A 20300-nucleotide genomic window follows, 5' to 3' on the forward strand; every position below is an offset into this window, starting at 1 on the left:
TCGGCGGCGCTCCGGGCCGCGCCGGGCGCAGCGGGGCCGTGCGGTGCCAGCACTGCGTCAGCTCCACACCCCGTCAGCTGACCCGCTCCTGCAGCACCAGTGCAGCACCACTGCGGAGCCCGGGGAAGCCCATGGTTCCCTCTCTGGGCTGCAGGGCACTTCTCCCGCAGCTCTCCCCTCTTGGAATGCATAATTGATAATCCCAGCTGGAGAGATGGACAGTCAGCCGAGCAGTTGGAAGGATAAGGGTATTTATTCTTTCATCTTCTTTCCTTATTTTATTCCTTTGAGATGCCGTGGGTCGTTTTCAGCAAATGGTGTCTGTAGCATGTATTTATTTGATTGTGAAATGTAGCCGAAGATGTGGAGTCTCTTTGTGCCACGTGCAGAATTATAAAAGCTGCAGGTTAAAATGGGTAAACACGAGCAATGCAGAAGAATAAATACTTTATGCAGGTGAAACGGCTCGTGTGACACTGCAGATCTTTTCCAGTCCTACAGAGCATATTAATGAAGGGCTTGTTTTGGTATGCATGGCACAAATACCGGCATAGTCCGAATTTGGTCCATGATCCTTGGAAATTTCGAGATTATTAATAATTAACAATACTATCCATTAACTGTAAAACCCCTTGTAATTTGCAGGTCATGTTTTAATATTTTTAAGAGGAGAAATTGCATGCAGGCTACTGGAGGGTGGGGATATTTTCTCTAGAAATCTCTTTGAAATATATCCTTAATTCCTTTTGCTTTGGCTCTTTCATAATTCTGTCAAATTCTAGGTAAAACTGTGTCTGATTTTTCAGAATTTACAGCCATAATATTAAATTGTTTTAGGTAAATAAGTAGCTGACCTTAAATTAGTGTGGTGCTGACCTTTGTTCCTGTAAGCACCAATGGGAGATCTCCGGTGTAAATCTCTGTGGATCATTACATTAGTGCTCAGTGTGTTAGAGTTTAAGCCTTATTTGAATAAGTAATCTTCATACTTTATCAACAGGACAAGCTTTAAAAAAATTTAATTATCTCTGGATACTTAAATGTATTTTAAAGGGCCCTGTCATGCTTGGTGCTTGTGACGTTTTCCTCTTTTTTTGTACTTATTGTTCAAAATCTGTTCAAAATTTTTATATTCTACTTGAACAAAATTGCCAGCTCTCTGAAATCCAAAGAATGCTTTTCAGAACCTAAATATATAGCAATAATTCCTGAAGGACTTTTTTTGATCCCTTGCCTCTGCAAAATCAGGTTCTTAAAGCTTTATCTTTTATTAAAGGGCTGTAAAATATCAGGGAAAATATTATGCAGTGTCTCGTAATATATTGTTGTTGATATGTAAGTAACTTAAATGCTCAAGGCTTCATACGTCAGGCCTGAAATTCATGGGGATGGGAAGGAAGAAAGAAAAGGAAAAAAAAAGAGGGCTGAGGTTAGAAGCTTTTGGTAAAAATTGGAAGGCAAAGTCTCTTTTTGTCTTCAGGCCCAATTTTCAGGTTTCTTTTACAACCAGCCTGGCAGGGGTGGTGCTGATCTGAAAGCACATTTCCAACCCTGGAATTTGAGGCCTTCAGAATAATGGAGTCTGTTTTGGTTTAAAACCCCTGAATTGCCCATCCTGAGCAGAGATCAGATCTAAAAGAAAATGGAAGCAGAAATGAAGGGTTTTGGGGAAGCAGAAGACCCTGGTTCCTCTCCTTTTGCAGCTGCTGTTGAAGGCTGGTTTAGAGTGGCTTTTTTTTTTTGTTTAGAACAAGATGAAGATACTGTGTTTCACATTCTTCCTTCCTTAGGTCAGGCTCCAGTGGCATGGAAAACGATGGGTAAAGTTCAGGGACTGATTGCACTATTCATCAAGCCCCAAAATAAATACAGAGGCAAATATTGCAACATGTTCCTTTCCATGCTAAAAAATTACTTTAAAAAAACTTAAATCTAAAACCAGAGAGGAACAAAAAGCAAGATTTGTAATTGGACTTTGCAGCTGAAACACTACTTCCTAATGAATATAATCTAAAATTTAGATTTGGTTAATGTGTTGTAGTTGAGGAATGAGCATAATGCAAGTGGTACAGCCTTTGGCATTGATTAATACCTGTGGTATTGATCATCTAGATAGATAGGATGAAACAGGTCTACCCTGGGAGTAGCATGATTTAAATTTTTAATGCTCTTGAAGATAGGCCCTATGGAGTAATTAGCACTAAAAAGAAACATTTATTTATTTAATTTTTAATGATTTCAAGGAATTGTCAGGTTTTAATGGCTGGATATTGGTATGATGGTATGGTGAAGAGCACAGCTATACTTCCAGGTTATCCCAGGATTCTTTTCTAATTAATGAGCAGAAATCTCTCTGAATTTTGGTTTAACTTAGTTAACTGATGGCAAAGATTGCATAGACAAGCTTTATCATGAATATTTGGAGCTTTGGAATGGTTTTCCCAGTTGTTACATTATGCACACATTCACAAGTATCTGGTCAAGCAGAAATGAAAATGTTGCTTTGGCTCATTAGGTAATATCTGGGAGATTTTTTTTTTTTTTTTTTTTTAGAATCTGGTAGTGTTTGCCTTGTCGTTCTAGCATGTACTTGTGAAATCTGTATCACTTTTTTTTGCTGGGGTTGTGGTGCAGATGTGCCAGGCCTGAGCAGTGCGTGGTGCCGCCTTGTTCTGTGCCCTCTGGCACCCAGCTGGAGCCACCTGCCCATCCATCCTGCTGGATGTGCTGCTCCATGGGGATGCCTGTCCCTGGGACAGGGACAGCTCTGTTGGTGGCAGTCCCACGTGCTTGGCACCACTTCAGTCCTGCTGTCACCACCCAGTTTCTCCAGCCAGGAGCTGGTGTTGTTCCTGGTTTGCAAGGAGACGGTCAAGGCCCGAACTGGCTTCCGACATGTCTGATGAGGGTAAACAGAGGCTGCGATTTTGTGGCCCAGTCTCTGCTCCTGTTAGGATGTCAACCAGGATTTTGAATAATAACCCTGATGCAGGAAGCCTTGAAAATGTCAAACCCCAGGCTGTGGTGGTGCTTGAACACACCAACCACGGGATGGCTGATGGCTTCTCCTGGCGGCTGGGCTGTGCCCAGTGGGGCTGCCCCACTCCAGGGGGACTGCAGGGTCAGCACTCGGATTCTCTGCACAGAGATCAGTAGAAACCTCGAAGATCACATCTGTGTGAATATGAAATTTACTGCATGTAAGTGGAAAAGGCCTCTCTGAGCAGAAATGCAGAGCAATTTGTGGTTGTGGATTTTCTGCCCAGCAGCTTTTCCTGCTCGGTGACAGATGGGACACTGTGCCGCAGCCGTGCTGAAAGCTGCTGTCCCATTTCTCTATTGGCACAACGCTAACTGAGCCAGGAAAGGCTCTTCCCTGTGCCTCCTCGCTGTTACTAGGAGAACGGAAGGGATCCGTGCCTACCTTTCACGTCACAGAAAGGTTCCAGTGTAACAACGCCTCTAAATCGCACAGTGTTTTCCCCCCTCTCCCCTCCCCTTTGACACAAACAGCCTTTCTTTGGCTCTGAAGCGCCGGGTTTGTTGGGCTGTAAATGCAGGATAGAGGCGAGTTGTTCATTGTGCAGGGAGCCCGTGGCCCCGCGGCTGCATTCCAAGGATTTAGCGCGCAGGCGGCCATTGGCGGGGCGGCCGCCGCCGCCTTTGGGATGGCAGCGGGCGGAGGTTGCGTAGCGCCGACCTCCGAGTGCCCTCGCAGGAAGTGGAAAGCGCCGGGAGCGAGCCGTGCCAGGGCTGGGTGCTTGCAGCACGCTCAAGATGGATGCCAAAACGGGTTAGTTCCTTTTTCCTGGTTTTCTGTGGTACACGTGAGCTCGGCTCGCTCGTAGGTCTCGCTTTTAATTTCTCTTTCTTAAAAAAATAAAAACCAAACAAAATTCCCTCCCAAAAACAAGACAGGGTTGCTTGGTTCAGGGGTTTTTTAAAAGAGGATTATCAGGTTAAATATATCAGACCGCTTGTTTTTGTTATTAAAACCCGGTGTGACTTGCTCAGCTTTAAGTTAAAGACTTTAAAAAATACAGCGCTAAAGCTATCGCAGCACTTGCTTTAAAAGCAAAATGTAACTGGATGAGTTGTGCATGTAAGGCACGGATGGTACAGGACTATTTTTAGACGTGCCAAGTGACAGTTCGTGCTTACCAAATGTAGGCAGCTGTTCTTGTTTTAGAATAGGCCTGCAAGACGTGCATTAATATTATTTATTTTATTACACTTCATATTGTATAAAATGCAGCTCAGAACGGTTTCCATAAGGAAGGATGTTGTAGGGCTGTTGCTGAAAATGGGTTTGGGTTTTTTGTGTTTCTGGTTTTATTTTTAATCTGCTGTGAATATCTGGTGTGTAAGTTAAAGCCAGAAAGCTGCTTCTAGTAATGCTTTTAATATTTTCCTTTCCAAATAAATGCAAATAGCTTGTTTCTGATCAATTAGAGAATACAGATGAGTGGCTTCATTTGCTTTCTTGGACTGCAAAATTACAAAGCAGTTTTTCAGTGGCTTAAACACCGAAGTTCCTTTGAGGAATTTACGATGATACCAGATCCGTATGTCATTAAACCTACGCTCGTTTGGTCGTTCTCCAAGGAGTGGAGATGAAACGAGGAAAAATGTTTTATGAGCAGCTTAACTCTGGTCCGGGAGCTCCTGGGCGTGGGGATTTTTCTTATTGATTACCGAGAACAAAAGACTTGATGGGGCGCTAAAGGCCATTTGGCTTTTGCTGTGTGCTTTAATTCCAGTAATGTACCTTTGTTTCTGGCGTTCTGGAACTGTCACGCGGATGAATTACTCTCTTTACATTCCTTATGACTGGGATAATGCATTAATGCATGGAATGAGTGATTTCCTATGAAGAACCCACAGCTTTAAAGCTCTGCAGGGAGGAGGGAGCAGCTCGTTTACAGAAGTAATGTCTGCAGGCAGAGGAGCAGGGCTCATGCTGAATGTGTCACCTGATACAGGGGCAGCACCAAATTCGAGTGCACGGATGCTCAAATTGCAGCATTTAAAAATAAACACAGTTTTAGTACTTGCACAAATGCTCAAAAAAAAAAAAAAAGGTTGTTTTTTTTTTTTTTTTAAAGATGCCTTACGTGATTTAAGAGCACAAAGTGCACCAGCTGTTTTTTGCAAGACTGGTTGTGAAGATTTCACCCGGGTGTTGAGGCTCCTTGCAGCTCGGTTTAGATTTACAGGTTTACAAGGATTCTTAGGTCAATCACACAATTTTGTTGATGTTTAATACAAGGTATGCAGAGACAATAGTAGATTCTTTTGTGTCTGGAAGCAAAGGAAAAACCAAAACAAAGAGTTAAATTTTGGGATTGCAACCCACACAACAGCAGAGCTATGATGACTTGATTTTGTTTGTTTGATTTTTACAAATATTAAGGAAAGGTTGTGTTGCTTGGAGCCTGGGCTGCAGTGGAAGGAGGAGTTTGGATTGGAGGTTCGGGCGAGCAGGAGCGCTGCCTCTGGGCATTGCTGCTCTATCTCTGCCCCCATATGTTTGTGCAGTCACATGGTGGCAGCGCCAGGCCCTGATCTGGCTGGCTCCTGCTTTCTGGGATGGTTTTGGCACAGCACAGGCAGCCAGGCTGGAAGAAAGGAGTGGGATGGATGGTGCTGGAGGGGTGAGGCTGTTCTTTCCACAGCGCTTCTGGTCTGTGATAAACTGAAGGTGTTGGTGCAGCTGTAACCTGGCTCTGTCTGTGGGGCTGCAGGAAACTAATGCTGAAATGTGAATTAAATATTGAGGTTAGGTACTTCCCATTAGGGTGGGTTTAAGTTTCTGACCATGGTTTTCAGCTTTCCTGCTGTGCAGTGTAGTTTCCATGTCTGAATAACTGGGAAGAACTTAAGCTCTTGAAAGTCTGGGAAAACACACCCCAGCCCCAGGGGCTTTGGCATGTTGTACCTACAGAAGGATTACACAGACCTTGCCCTGTAGAGGCTACCAGGTGTTGAACGTTGGAGCATGACTGTTTTCATCCTGCAAGAAATAATAGACAAATTCTATTTTTTAAAATGTTTTTACAGTCATCCAAATAATCTGTTCCAAGCTGTGATATACTGTTTTACAGTTAGTTTTGGTGATGTTCAGGATGAGGCAGGATTACTACATGTGCAGTGGTAGGTTTCTGTAATCCATCTTGAACTCTGTCTCTGCGAGGTTATTGCTGTTAGCAAACAGATCTGCAGGGGTGTGTTAAGCTATTACCTGTGCCTTGTGCAAGGGTGTACTTTGCTCTGAACAGTGATGCTAAAAATGGCATAATATTGTGTTCTCTAATGAGGGTCACTTAAGGAAAACTAAACTTGGTTTGCAAATGAAGTCTTCTGCATTGTAGCACAGCAGATTTAGCCTGGATTGACATTTCAGGGAGAGTGTTCCCTCTTGATGGCTCAGTCTGTCACCCATAATCAACATTATAAGCTCCCATGGGAATGCTTCCATCAAAAGAAAACAAAATGAACTGTTAATGAGTCTTTGAGCAATGCCTTTGGCTCTACCAGGCTTGGAAAGATATAATGGTTTAGAGATCTGTTGGTGTCTTGTTATCTGTCCTCAGAGGGAATTGGAATCAATCTCTCCAGGGAGTGACCTCCACAAAATGCCCGACAATGAGAGGAAATGAAGCACAAACTGCTGTGGTTCTGGTGCAGAACACAGCACAGGAGCTGAAAAGATGAATTCTGACATTGCTTAGGGGCAGCATTGTTTTAAAATTTGAACAATTGCATCTGGGTAATCCTAATAGCAGTAATCCAAATAATCTGAAGTCCAGAGCTGAACCAGTACTAAATAATTATTTCTAGTTGTGGCTTCAGCTCTGGTTTGACGGGGGTTCGCAAGTTCCACTCTTGTGACTCTCGACAGTCAAGCGAATACTGAAAAATTACTGCCTTGATGAATGCCAAAGGTGTCTTGTTCTAATTTCTTCTCTCTTTTAAATTGTAGTTGTTGACCTCCTTTACTGGCGAGACATTAAGAAGACCGGGGTGGTGTTTGGAGCCAGCTTGTTCCTGCTGCTCTCATTAACAGTGTTCAGCATCGTGAGCGTCACAGCCTACATCGCCCTGGCTCTGCTCTCTGTCACCATCAGCTTTAGGATATACAAGGGAGTCATCCAGGCAATCCAGAAGTCTGATGAGGGCCATCCCTTCAGGTGAGATTTTTCTTTTCATTAAGCAAAATTGTGTTGTTTTGGCGAGCAGCAGCGTTGCAGAAGCAGTGGGTGACACGTGCTGTTAAGATGTTGCATAATAACATAAATAGACTGCACTGAAAAATGTGTTCCCCACTTTCAGCTTTTCTCAGGAGTCGTACAGTAAATACAGAAAATTGACTGAGGGCTTGGTACAAGGGATGGAAAAATCAGAAGAATAGCAGGGTTTAAAGCATGACAAAGGGCTACTTTAATATATTTGAAACTTTGAAGACCTTAAAATTTGTGGTTTAGTGTGTAGCTGTGCTTCCCACTTGCTAAGTCAGTGACAGGATCCAGGTACCCACTGCTGCAGAACTGCCTCTTAAGAGAAATAAACCTTATTAATCTGTGTTGGAGGACTTGTGAGGACTGTGTATTTCCTGTTTCCCTGCCAGCCCTGTCCCACTCTGCCCAGCCTTGCTTCTCCCTGTTATTAATGAGAGAATTGGCTCAGTCTCCCCTTGCTGTCTTCAGAAAGTCCTGTTTGCCTCTCTGTCTACAGCCCTCTTACTGATCTGATAGTGTTCCCATCTTCTGCAAGGCAAAGCAAAATGTAGGTTTCCCTCCATTCCTCCCAGATCCTGTGCAGTGGCTCCTTTTCCAGTGGAAGCCAGTCTGTGGGACAAAATTCTGGGGAAAAAACACCCTCCCTTTAGGGTGAATATTCCCAGCTGAAATCTTGCTTGCCTCTCATTATCTAAACAACAATTTTTTCTTAGCAAGAACAATCAGAACTACTTCTACCTGTGCTCTTTCTGCAGTTTTTTTCTAAAAATACTGATATTCCTAAGTAGCTTCCAGACATTCTTGCCCAGCATATCTGGTTGCTTACTATTTTCTGTATAGCTTATCCACAAGAAGGATATTTTTAATTGAAAAATCACATGAGAAGAATTGGATTTTTGATGCAGGTGCTGAGTGTCCTGTGGATGAGCTGGGGAGGGTGAGCAGATGGAAGCCAAGGGTGGATGGCAGAATGTAGCCTTGAAATGGCCACTTGCAGCAGTTACCATTTGAAGTATTTTCATTTGTCTTGGACTTGCCACAAGGTCATGTTTAGCTTTGCCTTAAATGACATACATGGGAGCATTGTGCAATTTTCATATTAAAAAAATCCCCAAACAAAACCACCCCAAAGCAGAATCCCCCTAAACAAAAGTTTAACAACTGTGAAATGAGCTCCATTTTACAGATGTGTTGTGTTGCTCCTTCTGCTTGCAGCCTGCACATTAGATAAATAATTTATACTTTGTTTAAAGACTCCAAATTGCCATAGCCACTGCAACTACAGATAAGTGACAGTGGAGTGGAAAGAACATATAACCAGATAGGGGTTTATATCTTTTATGTAAAAACTGCTCTCACTAGCTGTAAGAATTATTTCTAGCAAATGAGAAATTTTGCTCATTTTGCTGTGCCATAGTGTGTTGCAGCTTAATGGTAACTCCACAGGAGCCTTCCAGGGGCAGAAATGGATATATTGCTTTTGTAGGATTTTTTCCCCCCTTGTTTTAGCCTGCCCCTTTTTTGCCTGGTGCAGGTGACTGGGTAAATAACAGTGAGAAAAAAATGGTTGGCTAAGAATAACTTGGGTTAGTTCTGTTTGTCCTTTCAGCATTCCTCACGCTGTGAAGTTGCTTCTCTATAGCACAAAAAGGAGGTTCTATTGCTTCTGTATCTAACACATAGATCAAGTTTGCAGCACTTCCACACCGAGGTTTGTGGCTGTCTCCTGCAGGGCTTACCTGGACTCGGATGTGGCCGTGTCCGAGGAGCTCATCCAGAAGTACAGCAACGTCGTGCTGGGCCACGTGAACGGCACCGTCCGGGAGCTGCGGCGCCTCTTCCTCGTCGATGACCTGGTGGATTCCCTCAAGGTGAGTTTGCCTCTCTGAGTTCATGGCTGCTGACCCAGGTTAGCAAAGCCTGCTGGTCCTTGCAGAATGAACAATGGCTCTGCTTAAGTAAATAACGAGGTGCAGTTTGCTCTCGGGAGTGTTGGGCACGGGGCTGGATACCGAGTGCTGCCTGCAGTGATGGGGTGGCTGTAAAGGATAACTTGGTCTGCATGTGGGCAGAGCAGTAACACAAATGGAAAGCACAAATAGGCCGTGGCTGCCTGCAGCTCCCTGTTTGAGCTCCTTGCTGTGCCTCTCCCAGCAGGAATCTTCTAAAAAAACAAGCCATGCTCCAATCTGGGCATTGGGAGTGTGTGTCACTGATGTGTGTGTGCGTCCCTCTGGAAAACCTGGCTCTGGGCTACATTGTCCCAGCCTGGTTTGGAGCTGGTTTTCTGTTTGTGTTTAGTGCACAGCTCCCTGTCTTTAAACAGGAGTTCTTTTTCCACTTTCTGCTGGAATGGTGAAGACTGAGTGATGCCCTTGGGTTACTGGGGAGGTGGACACTTGTTCCAGCCCCTGGATTTGGGAGTGGAAGCTGCTGTTTTTTGTGATGGGAATTACTGAAATGGAGTTTGCGAATTACCCAGTGTGAGCAATGCTGTATAACAGCTGGAGTCCATCCATGTAGAATTTAATGGGATTTACTAAGAGTGGCAGTGCATAACTGACTGTGAAGAATAATAATAAATTAAACAAAATTTACCAAAAACCCCCAAAAACAACAACCAACCAAAAAAAAAAAAAAAAAAAAAAAAAAAAAACCAAAAAAAAAAAAAAAACCCAACAAAACACACCAAAAACCCCCTCCAAAATAAAAGAATTAGCTGAAAACCCTTCAGGTTTGTTCTGGGAGAATTGTATTCTCTCCTTTCAAGCTCTAATCGCCTTTCTTTCTTTGAAACTGGTGTTTCCTTTACCTAGTGCAGTGTGTTGTCCACTTCTTTTGCAGTTTGCTTAATCTTCTTGAAGAAACTTGCATTTATCCTGCAGTAAATCCCCTTACTTAGTGCTTTGTAAAGTCCTTTGAGTTGTGGAGTTGGGGGAGGGGTTCCTTGTGGAACTGGGGAAACCCAGGAAGGCTGTCCAAGCCTTTGTTGTAACTGTGCAATAGAAACCTGCAGGCAGATCTTGGAATCTCAGCCAGAGTTTGCAGATCCAGTTTCTCATTGTGCTCTAAGTTAAACACAGTTTGTGCCAGAAAAGCTGCACCTGATGCCCTGCAAGGCTCCTGCAGTGAGGCAGTTCCCTCTGGAAGCAAGAGGAGGTGTAAGGAGGCTCTGCTGCTCCTGGGACAGATTTCTTTTCTCAGAGAGAGAGGAGGTGGAGTACTGGCCTGGGCTCCTGAAGGGCTTTGCAGGAAAAGGCTTTTGAGGAGCTGGTTGTGCATTCTTTTCTGCACAATCAGCTTTCTGCACAATCATTTCTTTCCTGTTTTTTGAGACACGATCAATAGTGCTGTTGCCAAAGTCCTGTTTGGATCTGATTCTCAACAGCACAGAAAAACTCAGAATCACAAGGTCATTGTGTTCCTGATCAAACCCTTTGTGATCCGTGCCTTGGTCTGAGTTAGGAGACTTCTCACACCATTTGTGTAGGGATCCCAACCCCTTGCAGTAAAGGAGAAGGAAGCAGTGAGAAGCCAGCTGCTGTTCCAGTGAACACTGGTCTAAAAACAAGGCCTTCTGGAGGAATTATGTTAGAAGCAGAATTAATTCCAGCCAGAATGTCTTCAAGGCACTCTAATCACTTAAAATACTACAGTCCATAGGAAAGATGTGTTTATTCAGCTGAACTAATTCATTTCCCCTCTCTCCTTCTGACATTTAAATGTTTTATGTAGGTTAATTAGTCTAATTTATGGTAGTTGGAAACAACCCTTTATCAGAAGCCAGTGAATGTCAGGACAGTTCACAAGCACAAGTTACTGATTTTGAAGAGTTTGTGCTCGAGGAGAACATTGGGATTCCAGGGTCTTATGTAATATAATGGCCCTGGTTTAAAAAATAAAAATATCTTGGCTTGTGTAGTTTAAACATCTTCACTCTAGGAAACCACATGTTTATGTATAATTCAAGTTACAGAGCTCTAATGTAGAAAATGTCTGCAGGTCAGTTCATTGTGTGTAATAGTTCTGACTGTAAAATCTGTCTTGTTAAGATTTTTTTTCTTCTTTATTAAACAATGCTTCAGTCAGGGAAGTCTTAAAATGGACTCTAAATATTTATGCCACACAAGGAGAAATTCCTCACAGCTCTTGAGGAGTAACTCCAGAGGAGCCCTTGCCAGAGCCCCAGGAGACGCTGCTTTTTGTCTTGGTAAAGGCTGTGCTGGTACTGGGCATTGCTGCTCTTTGAGGCTGTTCCTCAAAGCTGAGGCTTTGAGGAACAGAGCTCTGTATTCTGTAGCAAAGAAGGAGCATGGGGCACTTCTGGATTTATCTATTTTGGCTGGCAAAAGTGGGACTGGCACTGGTGTGCAGGTCCTTGGAAGGACCAGGCTTGGCTCCTGAGCTTCCCTTCATCCTGAGAAGATGGGAGGGGTGGAATCAGCTCTGGAGGTGGATCCTGGCTGCCTTCTGCTTTCTTTCTCTTGTCTTAGAGCTTTATTTAGAGGTGTTTCAGGGGAGTTTTTTTGTGTTTGTAAAGGTCTCTTAGGTGTGTTTCAGGTAAGCTTTGTTGTGTCTGAGTGAGTCTCTGGGTTGCGTAGTTTATAAGAAAAAGAAAATAGAGACAAGTGAGTAAATGTGGGATTGAGATGGACTCCAGGATGGATAATCCTGGGGAAGAGCTGCTTCAAATGTCAGAGGAGTGCAGAGAGAGGAGTTGTGGGATCAGAGTCCCTCTCCCATCCAGAACTGTAGGTGAAGGAGGTTAAAACCTGCACATCCAGCAGTTCATGGTTTTGCCCTGATGCTGCTCTGGACAGACTTTGGGTGGAGAGAAGCTTGTGTGGTCAAATGTGACCTCCTGGATTTTGCTCTTTCTTGAGCCATAAATTCAATGCTCACTAAAATAAATAATTATATAGTTCTGATAATTATTGGACTTTGGGATTGATTTGTGTCTTGTTACCCCTGTGCTTATGTAAACTCACATTTTCTGCCCTGGGCAGAGTCATCAGCAGTGTTCCTGGCTGCTGAGCTGGCTGGGTGGTGCTGAGCTTCAGGAATTGTGTCCATGGGGAGCAGGTCATGGATAGCTGTGGGGATGCAGGAGAACCACTGTAAACCATCACACACTCGGGGGCTCTCTGCCCAGTGCAAGCTGGTGCCTTCCTTCCCTCTCTGGTGGGTGTGCTGCACGTGCAGGCTGCTCCAGCATGGAGGTGTTTGCTCCAGTAAAATGCCTGGTGCAGAGATCAGCTCCAGGCTCACCCTGGCATTGCAGGGTAGAACTGGGCCAGGGAGTTCAGCAAATCTGCTTTATTTTCCTTGAGAAACCTGCCAGAGCCCCTCAGCTGCTGGGAATGCTGCAGCTTCTCCAAGGGTTAACTTTGTGCTCCTCCCTGTGCTCTTTGTCACATCTCAGAAGTGCTGACAGATAAAGGACTGCATCACTTGCAGTTAATGCACCTGAATTTTGAGCAGGATCAGTTTTGAGTGAAGCTCTTGAAGTCAACTTGATTTTGTTGTAGGGATCATGGAATTAAACTTGTATTGACTGTCAATGCCCTTATCTTGTTGCTGGCTGTTGATTTTGTTTGGTTTGGATATTTTACATCTTTTGATAAGCTAAAATTGGGTGTTGGGATTTGTGAGTTCAGAGTACCTTGGCTGCAGGCCAGTTACCAGGGTCCTGGCCCACACCCACAGTCCTGCAACCATGCCTTGTTTTCCTTGCCAGCACTTTGTGCCCATCCTTTCCTTGGGTGTAGCTCCTGCTGACGGGAGTGTTTCCATCTTGGGCTGTTCATTGTGCCCAGGTCTGCACTCCTGGTGCCAGTGCCAGCCTTCTCATGGTGTCTGTCCGGGGTTCTGCTGGAAAACAGCCCCATGTGCTGAGCTGACCTGGGCTGGGGGTCTCTGCTCTGTGCAGAGCAGGGAATAAACACTGGGAAAGCTGCTGCTCCTGGCTGCTGCTCAGCTCCTCAGCAGTCTTGCAACTCTAGAAGAAAGCGGCTGATTTTCCTCAGGAGGAATCCTACCCCGAAATAGAGCTGGCAGCCCTGGGTCCCCTCCCCCTGCTATAGGTCAGAGGTGTGCCTGGGACACTCCACCTGGCACTGAATGTGGGCAGACCTTTGTGTGGAGCTGGGAAGAGGAGCCTGTGTCCCACTGGGAGCTGGACAAATGCTGTCAGCAGGGAGGGACAATGGGGCTGAGATAGGGAGCTGGCAGTGGTGGCAGTGTGGGACTTTAGGGATGTCTTTGCTTCTGAGCTTGGCTCTGACCTGGAGCCAGATTCTGTGTTAGAGCACTTTTCACTCCTCTTGTTCCTAAATTTTTTTAACATCCAAAGTGCCTTGGGGCTTTTTGAAGGAGAAAAGGTAAATCAAGCCCACCCTACCCTGTTACTTTCCAGACAGGCTTTTCCCGCTGTGTCAGAGCCTCTGCCTGGTCCGGTCAGAGCATGGCTGGGCAGGTGGGTGGACACTTGGGTGGCAGCAGGGCCACCACACACATGTGTGACCTCCTTTCTCTCTGGCTGTCTGGTCATGCACCAGCCTTTGGCCTCTCTTAGCCTGGCCTGTCCTCTCTCTCTGGAGGATGGGAGGTAGGAGCTGTGTGTTTGCCCTTCGTTCCTCACCATGGAATTGGCAGTCCCTGAGAAGGCACAGGGCAGTGTTTGGGCACTGCTGACTCGGGCTGAATTCAGCCCCGTGACCTGGACGCAGGAGGCCACGTATCCCATTACTGGATCCTTCAGCCATCTCATCAGCCAGCTCTGGTTACAGGAGGTGTGCAGGGGTGAAGTGCACTTTGGGGCTGTTCAGCTGGGTATTTGTGTTTGCAGCAAATGGGATGGCCTGGGCACGGAGTGGGTGCTGACGGGCTCTTTTTCCCTTGCAGTTCGCCGTGTTGATGTGGGTTTTCACTTACGTTGGTGCCTTGTTCAATGGTCTGACATTACTGATCCTGGGTAAGTGTTGGGCTTGTGTTACACACCTGGCACACCGCATAACCTTGGGAAGGCAGTGGGGTCTGGTCAGCACTGGGAGGCTGATCCTGTAGCCTTAAGATGTTCTAAGGACATCTAAGTAACTGCTAAGTTCCTTTTTTCGATAACACAACAGAACAGGTCATTTTGAGTTGTGTTGTTGAATTCCTTGAGATTGCTGATTTCCAGACTTTACACGGTTTCTGGGCAGGTTTGTTGTGCTTGTCCCTGTCAGGCTTAGCCTGCCCTGAATGTCATTGCTGTGCTGGGACTTTGGAGGAGGTGCAGGATCTGCTGTGGCCATGTCCCACTGCAGGATTTAATTTCTTATATCCCAGAGCAGGCTGGCTTTCAGATGTCAGAACCAACTGATGCCTGAGCAGCCTTTGGGAAGAATTTGCATGACCCACCATGAAAAAGTGACCTGTGAGCAGCCTTAACTGTACTGTTGGTGAGACCTGGAGAACAGCCCAGGCTCTCCTTAGTAGGGATTCTTGAATTTTCTGGCCAACAATTAGTGCACGGGGCTTAATTGTTCATTTTTCTTGTACCTTTTTGCAAGACTTATCAAGGTGTGGAAACCAGTCCTTGTTCTGCCTGAACACCATCCCTATTGTCAATATTTATACATTTGATGTGCTCTTTTCCAGCTTTGATTTCGCTCTTCAGTGTTCCTGTTATTTATGAGAGACATCAGGTGAGTGCTTAATAGAATTCATTAAATGTTTCATAAAATCGGCTTGAAGCAAAACCAGAAACAAGTAATTAAAATTAATTTCAGTCTTCTGAAATATTTAAAGCCTTTAAAATAGGCCTTTACCCAGGAACCAGGGCCAGGGCACACTAGTTCAGTTTGAAGTTCAGGCTGTGCGTGCTTTCCCTTTTCCTCCTTGGTGGAAGAAGAGGTTTTCCCCAGCAAACAATTCTGGAAAAGGCCCGATGAGCTTGGAGGCCTTTTCTGCTGGTCCAGCTCTGGCCAGGACAGGAGCAGCACTGGGCATGGTGTGCTAATCCTGCCATACCTTTTGGAGTTGATATTCAGGGTTGGTTTCCCAAAGCTCTGTGGAATTTGTAGCCCTGGCAAAAACAGGAGGTGGGAGCTGCTTGGCCCGGTCCAGGGCTGCTCTTGGGGAGAGACTCCCATGTAAAAGGAGTAGGGAGGAAGGAGCCAAAGTAAAATACTTTTGATTAAATTATGGCCAGGGCTGTCTTGGGCAGGTCACTGCACAGGAGGGGGCAGCCAGCTCTGGCTTAGCCCTTCGTCTCCCCTTTCAACAACAAGGCTGCCGTGGGGGCCGGGCCGGGACCGGGGGGAGGCAGGAGCAGATGGCAGAGCCTCATGGGGTCCTGCCCAGGCTCCTCCTCCACAGGGAAAGGGAGCCCTGGAGCCCCAAGGCAGGAGCAGGGACAGTGTGTGGGGCTTAACCCGAGCTGCTCAATCCTCTGGCCAGGCTGCAGCCTAAGCTGGTTACTGGGCCCAGCCCAGCTAAGCAGCTTTGCTGTTCTGTGGGGCCCAGAGGGACCCAGCCCTGCACCCATAACGGGGGCTTGATGGACCTGGGAGAAGCTGGGGATCCATTCCTTTGGGGCTTTGCCCGCTGTGCCCTCTGGTGGGTGCATTCCTGGAGTTCTGGCATCACACTGGGAAGTACCCCTGGCTGAGCTCTCACTTCCCCCAGAGTTCTGTGGGACTCAGCCAGGCTGCAGAGGGGGAGCTGGGCTCTGGTAACTTCTTTCCGCTTCAATTCCAGGCCCAAATCGACCATTACCTGGGACTTGTGAACAAGAATGTCAAAGATGCCATGGCAAAGTGAGTTGGTTTGGGTTTATTTATTTTCCTTTGTACTGATAACAGTTCCTGGCACATGTGGCACTCCTGTCTAGGACCAATGTGTTCTTCCATGTGCCAGGCCAAGGAGGGAAAAGGTCTCTAACTCTGGACTGGTTAGGAAATGAGCTCCTTTATTGCTGATGCTGGATTGAAATGAGCCTCTATTATTTCTAATAGGAATCTGTGTGTGGGTATCACCCATTAGTGATACCTGAGCCCCTCAGCAGCTGCATTGAGGGGGAATGATAAATTCAGCAGTGTCATTGGGCTCTGAGTATAAAGCTGTGTTGTGAGGGTTCTTTTCACATGTTCTGTTTAACCTTTCCTTTTTTGTCTGTTACTCAAACTTACCTTTGTCTGTTTTCTTTTTCCTCTTGCAGGATCCAAGCAAAGATCCCTGGGTTGAAGCGCAAAACTGAATAAAAAAAAACCTGAAGCAACTTATCAATAGGAAAGGAAGTTCATCTTTTAAGGGGGAAAAATACTCATTGGATTTACATGGGGAGGGTCAGGGAATAGCAAACCCCTTGACATTGCAGTGCAATTTCACAGATCTTTATTTTTTAGCAACGCAGTGTTTGAGGAAAAATAACTGTTTTGACTGCCATGTGTTTCATCATCTTTAAGTATTGTAAGCTGCTATGTATGGATCTAAAACTAATCATCTTTCCTTATCCTGTGTGCAGCACTGGCTAATACAAACGACTGAGACAGCTGTACATTTGCTTCATCAGAGGTAGTTCCTGCTGCGTTCCGGAGGTGTAGGGCAGGTGGGGCAGAGGAGGACACTTCCCAGTTTGTGCACTGTGTATGGTCTGTGTAGATTGATGCAGATTTTCTAAAATGAGATGTTTTAGAAGAATATACCAGTTTAGCAAGTTTTGAAAAATCTTGCCTTTTTGGTATGAGTATAGCTGTATTGTGATTTTGTTTTATCAATTGCCAATATATATATATATATATATGTGTTTCACAAAGCTTAGATCTTTCAGCTGCTCCACAGTGCTTTGTACTTCAGAGAACTGACTGAGGCCTGGACGAGCTCCAGAGCACACAAGCTTGAGAAACTAAAAAGTCTCTGTAAACACTGGCATCTGTTGGAAACAACAAAAAAGAAATGAACAAAGAACTCCACACAGAGTAAAAGAAACTTACAGCATACACTTTGTTGCACAAACGTACAGTAGTTGATCTTGAGCAAATAATTCTCCAGCTTTCAGACTCTGATAATCTGTGGACCGAGTATCTAATGCTGCAAATGTTGTTTGGAAACTTAAAGCCCTGTCCTGTTATGCAAGAAATGATAAGTGAAAATTTATACACTTGCAGTTTGAGCTGTACTGAACTAAGTCTGTGGAATGCATTGTGAAATGTAAAAAAAAAATCCCAACAAAAAAGGAAAAAAAAAAAACCAACCCCAAAACCCCAAGTATCAATAAAGCTTATAGACATAAAATGATACCGGTATTTGGCTTTCTTGAGGCAAGTTTAACATATTTGTGTTTATTTGAAGTTCATTGTGATAAATATCCATTGTCCGTGGTGGTGGCAGTAGTGTCCGAGCAGAGCGCGGTGCAGGGCGGGTTTGTCACGGTCCCTTTTCTTCCTCTGCAGCCTGAAGGAGCTGCTCAGGGCCACCTCCAGTGTCCCAGGGTGCTCCAGAGGGTGTCGGCTTCTTGGAGTTCTGAGACAGGAATGCTTGATGCCATTTTCAAGTTTGAAGGAAATAAGTCCCAATAATCTTTCCAGGGCAACGTGTTGGTTCTGATTGAAGAGCTGGACATTGAAAACTTGTGTACAAATTTATTTGAGATGCAGATTTTAAATGAATGGCACCTTGACCATTGAAAAATAGAAATTCATGCATTAATATTTCAGTTTACAGTAAAATACAGCATTACTTGTGAGCATTTTATACAGGAAGCCAGACCATAGAAACATACAAACCGTAGGTAAGTGTTTTCCTGACAGACACTATTGCTTGAAGATATTTCTCACATCACTGTTGATTAATTCATTCTGCCACACAACTGGTTTTATTTGGGATACAATCGACGTGGAAGGAAGGCAAACATGAGTGGTTACAACACAGGCAGAGGTGCTCACTGCTGGCACCACCTGACAGAACAGGATTCGATCCCGAAGGTTTCTTTGAAAAAAAGACTGCATAGGGACTTGTACTGTGTATCTGACAAACTGCTCTGCTGTATAGTCATATAAGGCATTAATAAATTCAATTGTTAAAAAAAAAGTGATTCTTTGAGGTTGCTGAAGCACTTTGTGTGTTAAACAGACAAGAATCCACTCCTTTAATGGGATGTTTTTGCTACTTTTCTATGCAGTGGGCAGCAGAAATGGACTGGCAGGAAGGTTCCAGAGTTCAAAATCCTATTGTCCTGAACTGGGACTAAAGCACTATTGCTTTTCAGAGAGAGACTAAATGTAAGTCTAAATGTTTTATTTTGGTCTTTATGTCTTTTAAGTAAGAAAGGTAATTTCAAAATATGGATATTTGTCCATGCCCAGAATTTTGAGTATCTTAAATACATATTTTGCATTGCCCATATTTGCTATTCCTTTTTAAACTTTCTCCAATTCCACTGTCCCTTGAGTGTTTGGTTTTGACAAAATGTTCTAACAAATACCAAAGGGTTTGAGTTGCCTTTTGGGAATATCTGTCCGTGGTTCTACTTTTCCACAGAGGCAGCTCTCCTTGGATCTCAGCTGTCCTCCAGGCCAGGACAAGGGGCTCTGTGGGGTGAGGGAGAAGCAGGGACAGGGAGAGTATCCAGAGTCGGCCAGGAGGAGCTCCCCCCCCACCAAAAAAAAAAGCAGCTGCATTTCCTGGTACCAGAGGATTTATGTTTTACTTACAAGCAGCGTGGACTGGCTGGAGGGCACACACAGCCCTGCTACAGGGACATTGCAGGGATTCCTTTGGGACCCTCCTCCAGAACAGGAAATAGGGATTGATGGAGGCTTTCCCACCAGGCCAAGATTCTGGCTGACCACTGCCCGTAGGAGCGTGAAACACATTTTCCCAGAAAGGGGGAGCATGCAGGAACACTTGGGGAATGACTCCCTCAATCTTGGTGTTAAAATGTCTTGAACCAAGTCTGTCCAAACCCTCTCACTCACTGTTGGAGCTCAGCTTGCACTGCTGGCTGCAGGAGCAGCTGCCAGGAGCTGGAATGCCTCACTTTGGCCTTCTGACAGCACAGAGCCGCTCGCTGTGGGAAACAGTGGGGAATTCACTTGTGAAGGTATTAAAAACCAAAGCAGAAAACAGGGATCATGTAAGTACCCAGCTGGAAAAGGTGAGAATGGTTTAGCCCTCCTCTGGGTAAGAGTCATAGCACCGTGTGTGGAAAGCAGGTGGGGGGAGGCAAGGCTGCAGCCCAAACTACTAGAAAATTATTCCAAGGCACTTCATGGATAGAAAAGTCTGCCAAATATATATATATATTTAAAAATAAAATGAACTTAAAAAAAAAGGATACTTTGCTCCTTCAATTAATGAAAGCTGAAGGGTTACCTCCCCTCTCCCCAGCCTGCTCATTAAATGCTCCCAGCTTTACTGAGTGCACCAAATTGGAGTTTTAAGCAGGTGTGGTTAAAACCCACCCACTTTTTGAACTTTGTTCAAGCCACAAATTTGGAAATTAAAGGGCCTGGCATTTTGTCAGCATCTTCTCCCTTTTCAGACATGGTTTGAACAACACAGTATTAGGCAAAAGCAGCTTTGTGAGTGAACTGTTCATCCCTTTGGCATCCCCAGGTTACCCTTCAAACCTCAGCTTCCTTCACAAGGGTGTCGGGCTTTCCAAGGCCAGCTCCCATTCCCTTTTGGTAAATTGGGATGAGTGATCTGGAAATGTCAGCCTGCAGCAGGGCTGGGATTCCTGCAGCCGGTGGGGCATTCCCGGCTGTCTGGCCAGCGCAGCCCTCGCTGGGGCGGGACACAGCAGCCAGAGGCTCCTCAGAGACAGCGCCACACGAACACACTGTGGAGACAGGGGGAAGAGCAGGGATTGGCCTTTGGCACAGCCCCATGGGACGGGAGCAGAAAATAAACACATTGGGTGTGTGAAGTACAGACTGTGTGTGTGTGTGAGTGAAATACACTGTGCACAGCTGCTCTGTCTGCGTGTATGCAATGTGTGCAGCCTGCAATGTGAGCACTGTGTTGTACATGCATTGTGTGCACAGTTTACATGTCTGTGTGTGACTGTATGTGCAG

General features: G+C 45.2%; 2 protein-coding genes across 7 annotated transcripts in view; one reads left to right on the plus strand and one right to left on the minus strand.

The window, feature by feature from the left end:
• The window catches only part of RTN4 (reticulon 4), a 42104-nt gene extending 24585 nt beyond the window's left edge, over positions 1 to 17519 (plus strand). For 3 of the 5 annotated variants that reach the window (XM_041417241.1, XM_041417242.1, XM_041417243.1), the window contains 6 exons: positions 6983 to 7190; positions 8971 to 9109; positions 14142 to 14211; positions 14880 to 14926; positions 15981 to 16039; positions 16441 to 17519. In XM_041417241.1, coding sequence (XP_041273175.1) covers positions 6983 to 7190; positions 8971 to 9109; positions 14142 to 14211; positions 14880 to 14926; positions 15981 to 16039; positions 16441 to 16483 — 566 coding nt within the window. In that variant the 3' untranslated portion in view covers positions 16484 to 17519. Of the gene's footprint in view, positions 1 to 10; positions 249 to 3637; positions 3794 to 6982; positions 7191 to 8970; positions 9110 to 14141; positions 14212 to 14879; positions 14927 to 15980; positions 16040 to 16440 lie in introns of those variants that run through there. The other 2 variants (XM_041417244.1, XM_041417245.1) reach the window with 2 other exon arrangements.
• EML6 (EMAP like 6) overlaps positions 16966 to 20300 on the minus strand; it is an 87190-nt gene continuing 83855 nt past the window's right edge. For both annotated transcript variants that reach the window (XM_041417246.1, XM_041417247.1), the window contains exon 41: positions 16966 to 20064. In XM_041417246.1, the coding sequence (XP_041273180.1) occupies positions 20040 to 20064 (25 nt within the window). In that variant the 3' untranslated portion in view covers positions 16966 to 20039. The remainder of the gene's footprint in view (positions 20065 to 20300) is intronic.

Source organism: Onychostruthus taczanowskii, unplaced genomic scaffold (genome assembly GCF_017590055.1).
Source record: "Onychostruthus taczanowskii isolate IOZ18803 unplaced genomic scaffold, ASM1759005v1 scaffold55, whole genome shotgun sequence".
Classification (NCBI taxonomy): Eukaryota; Metazoa; Chordata; class Aves; order Passeriformes; family Passeridae; genus Onychostruthus; species Onychostruthus taczanowskii.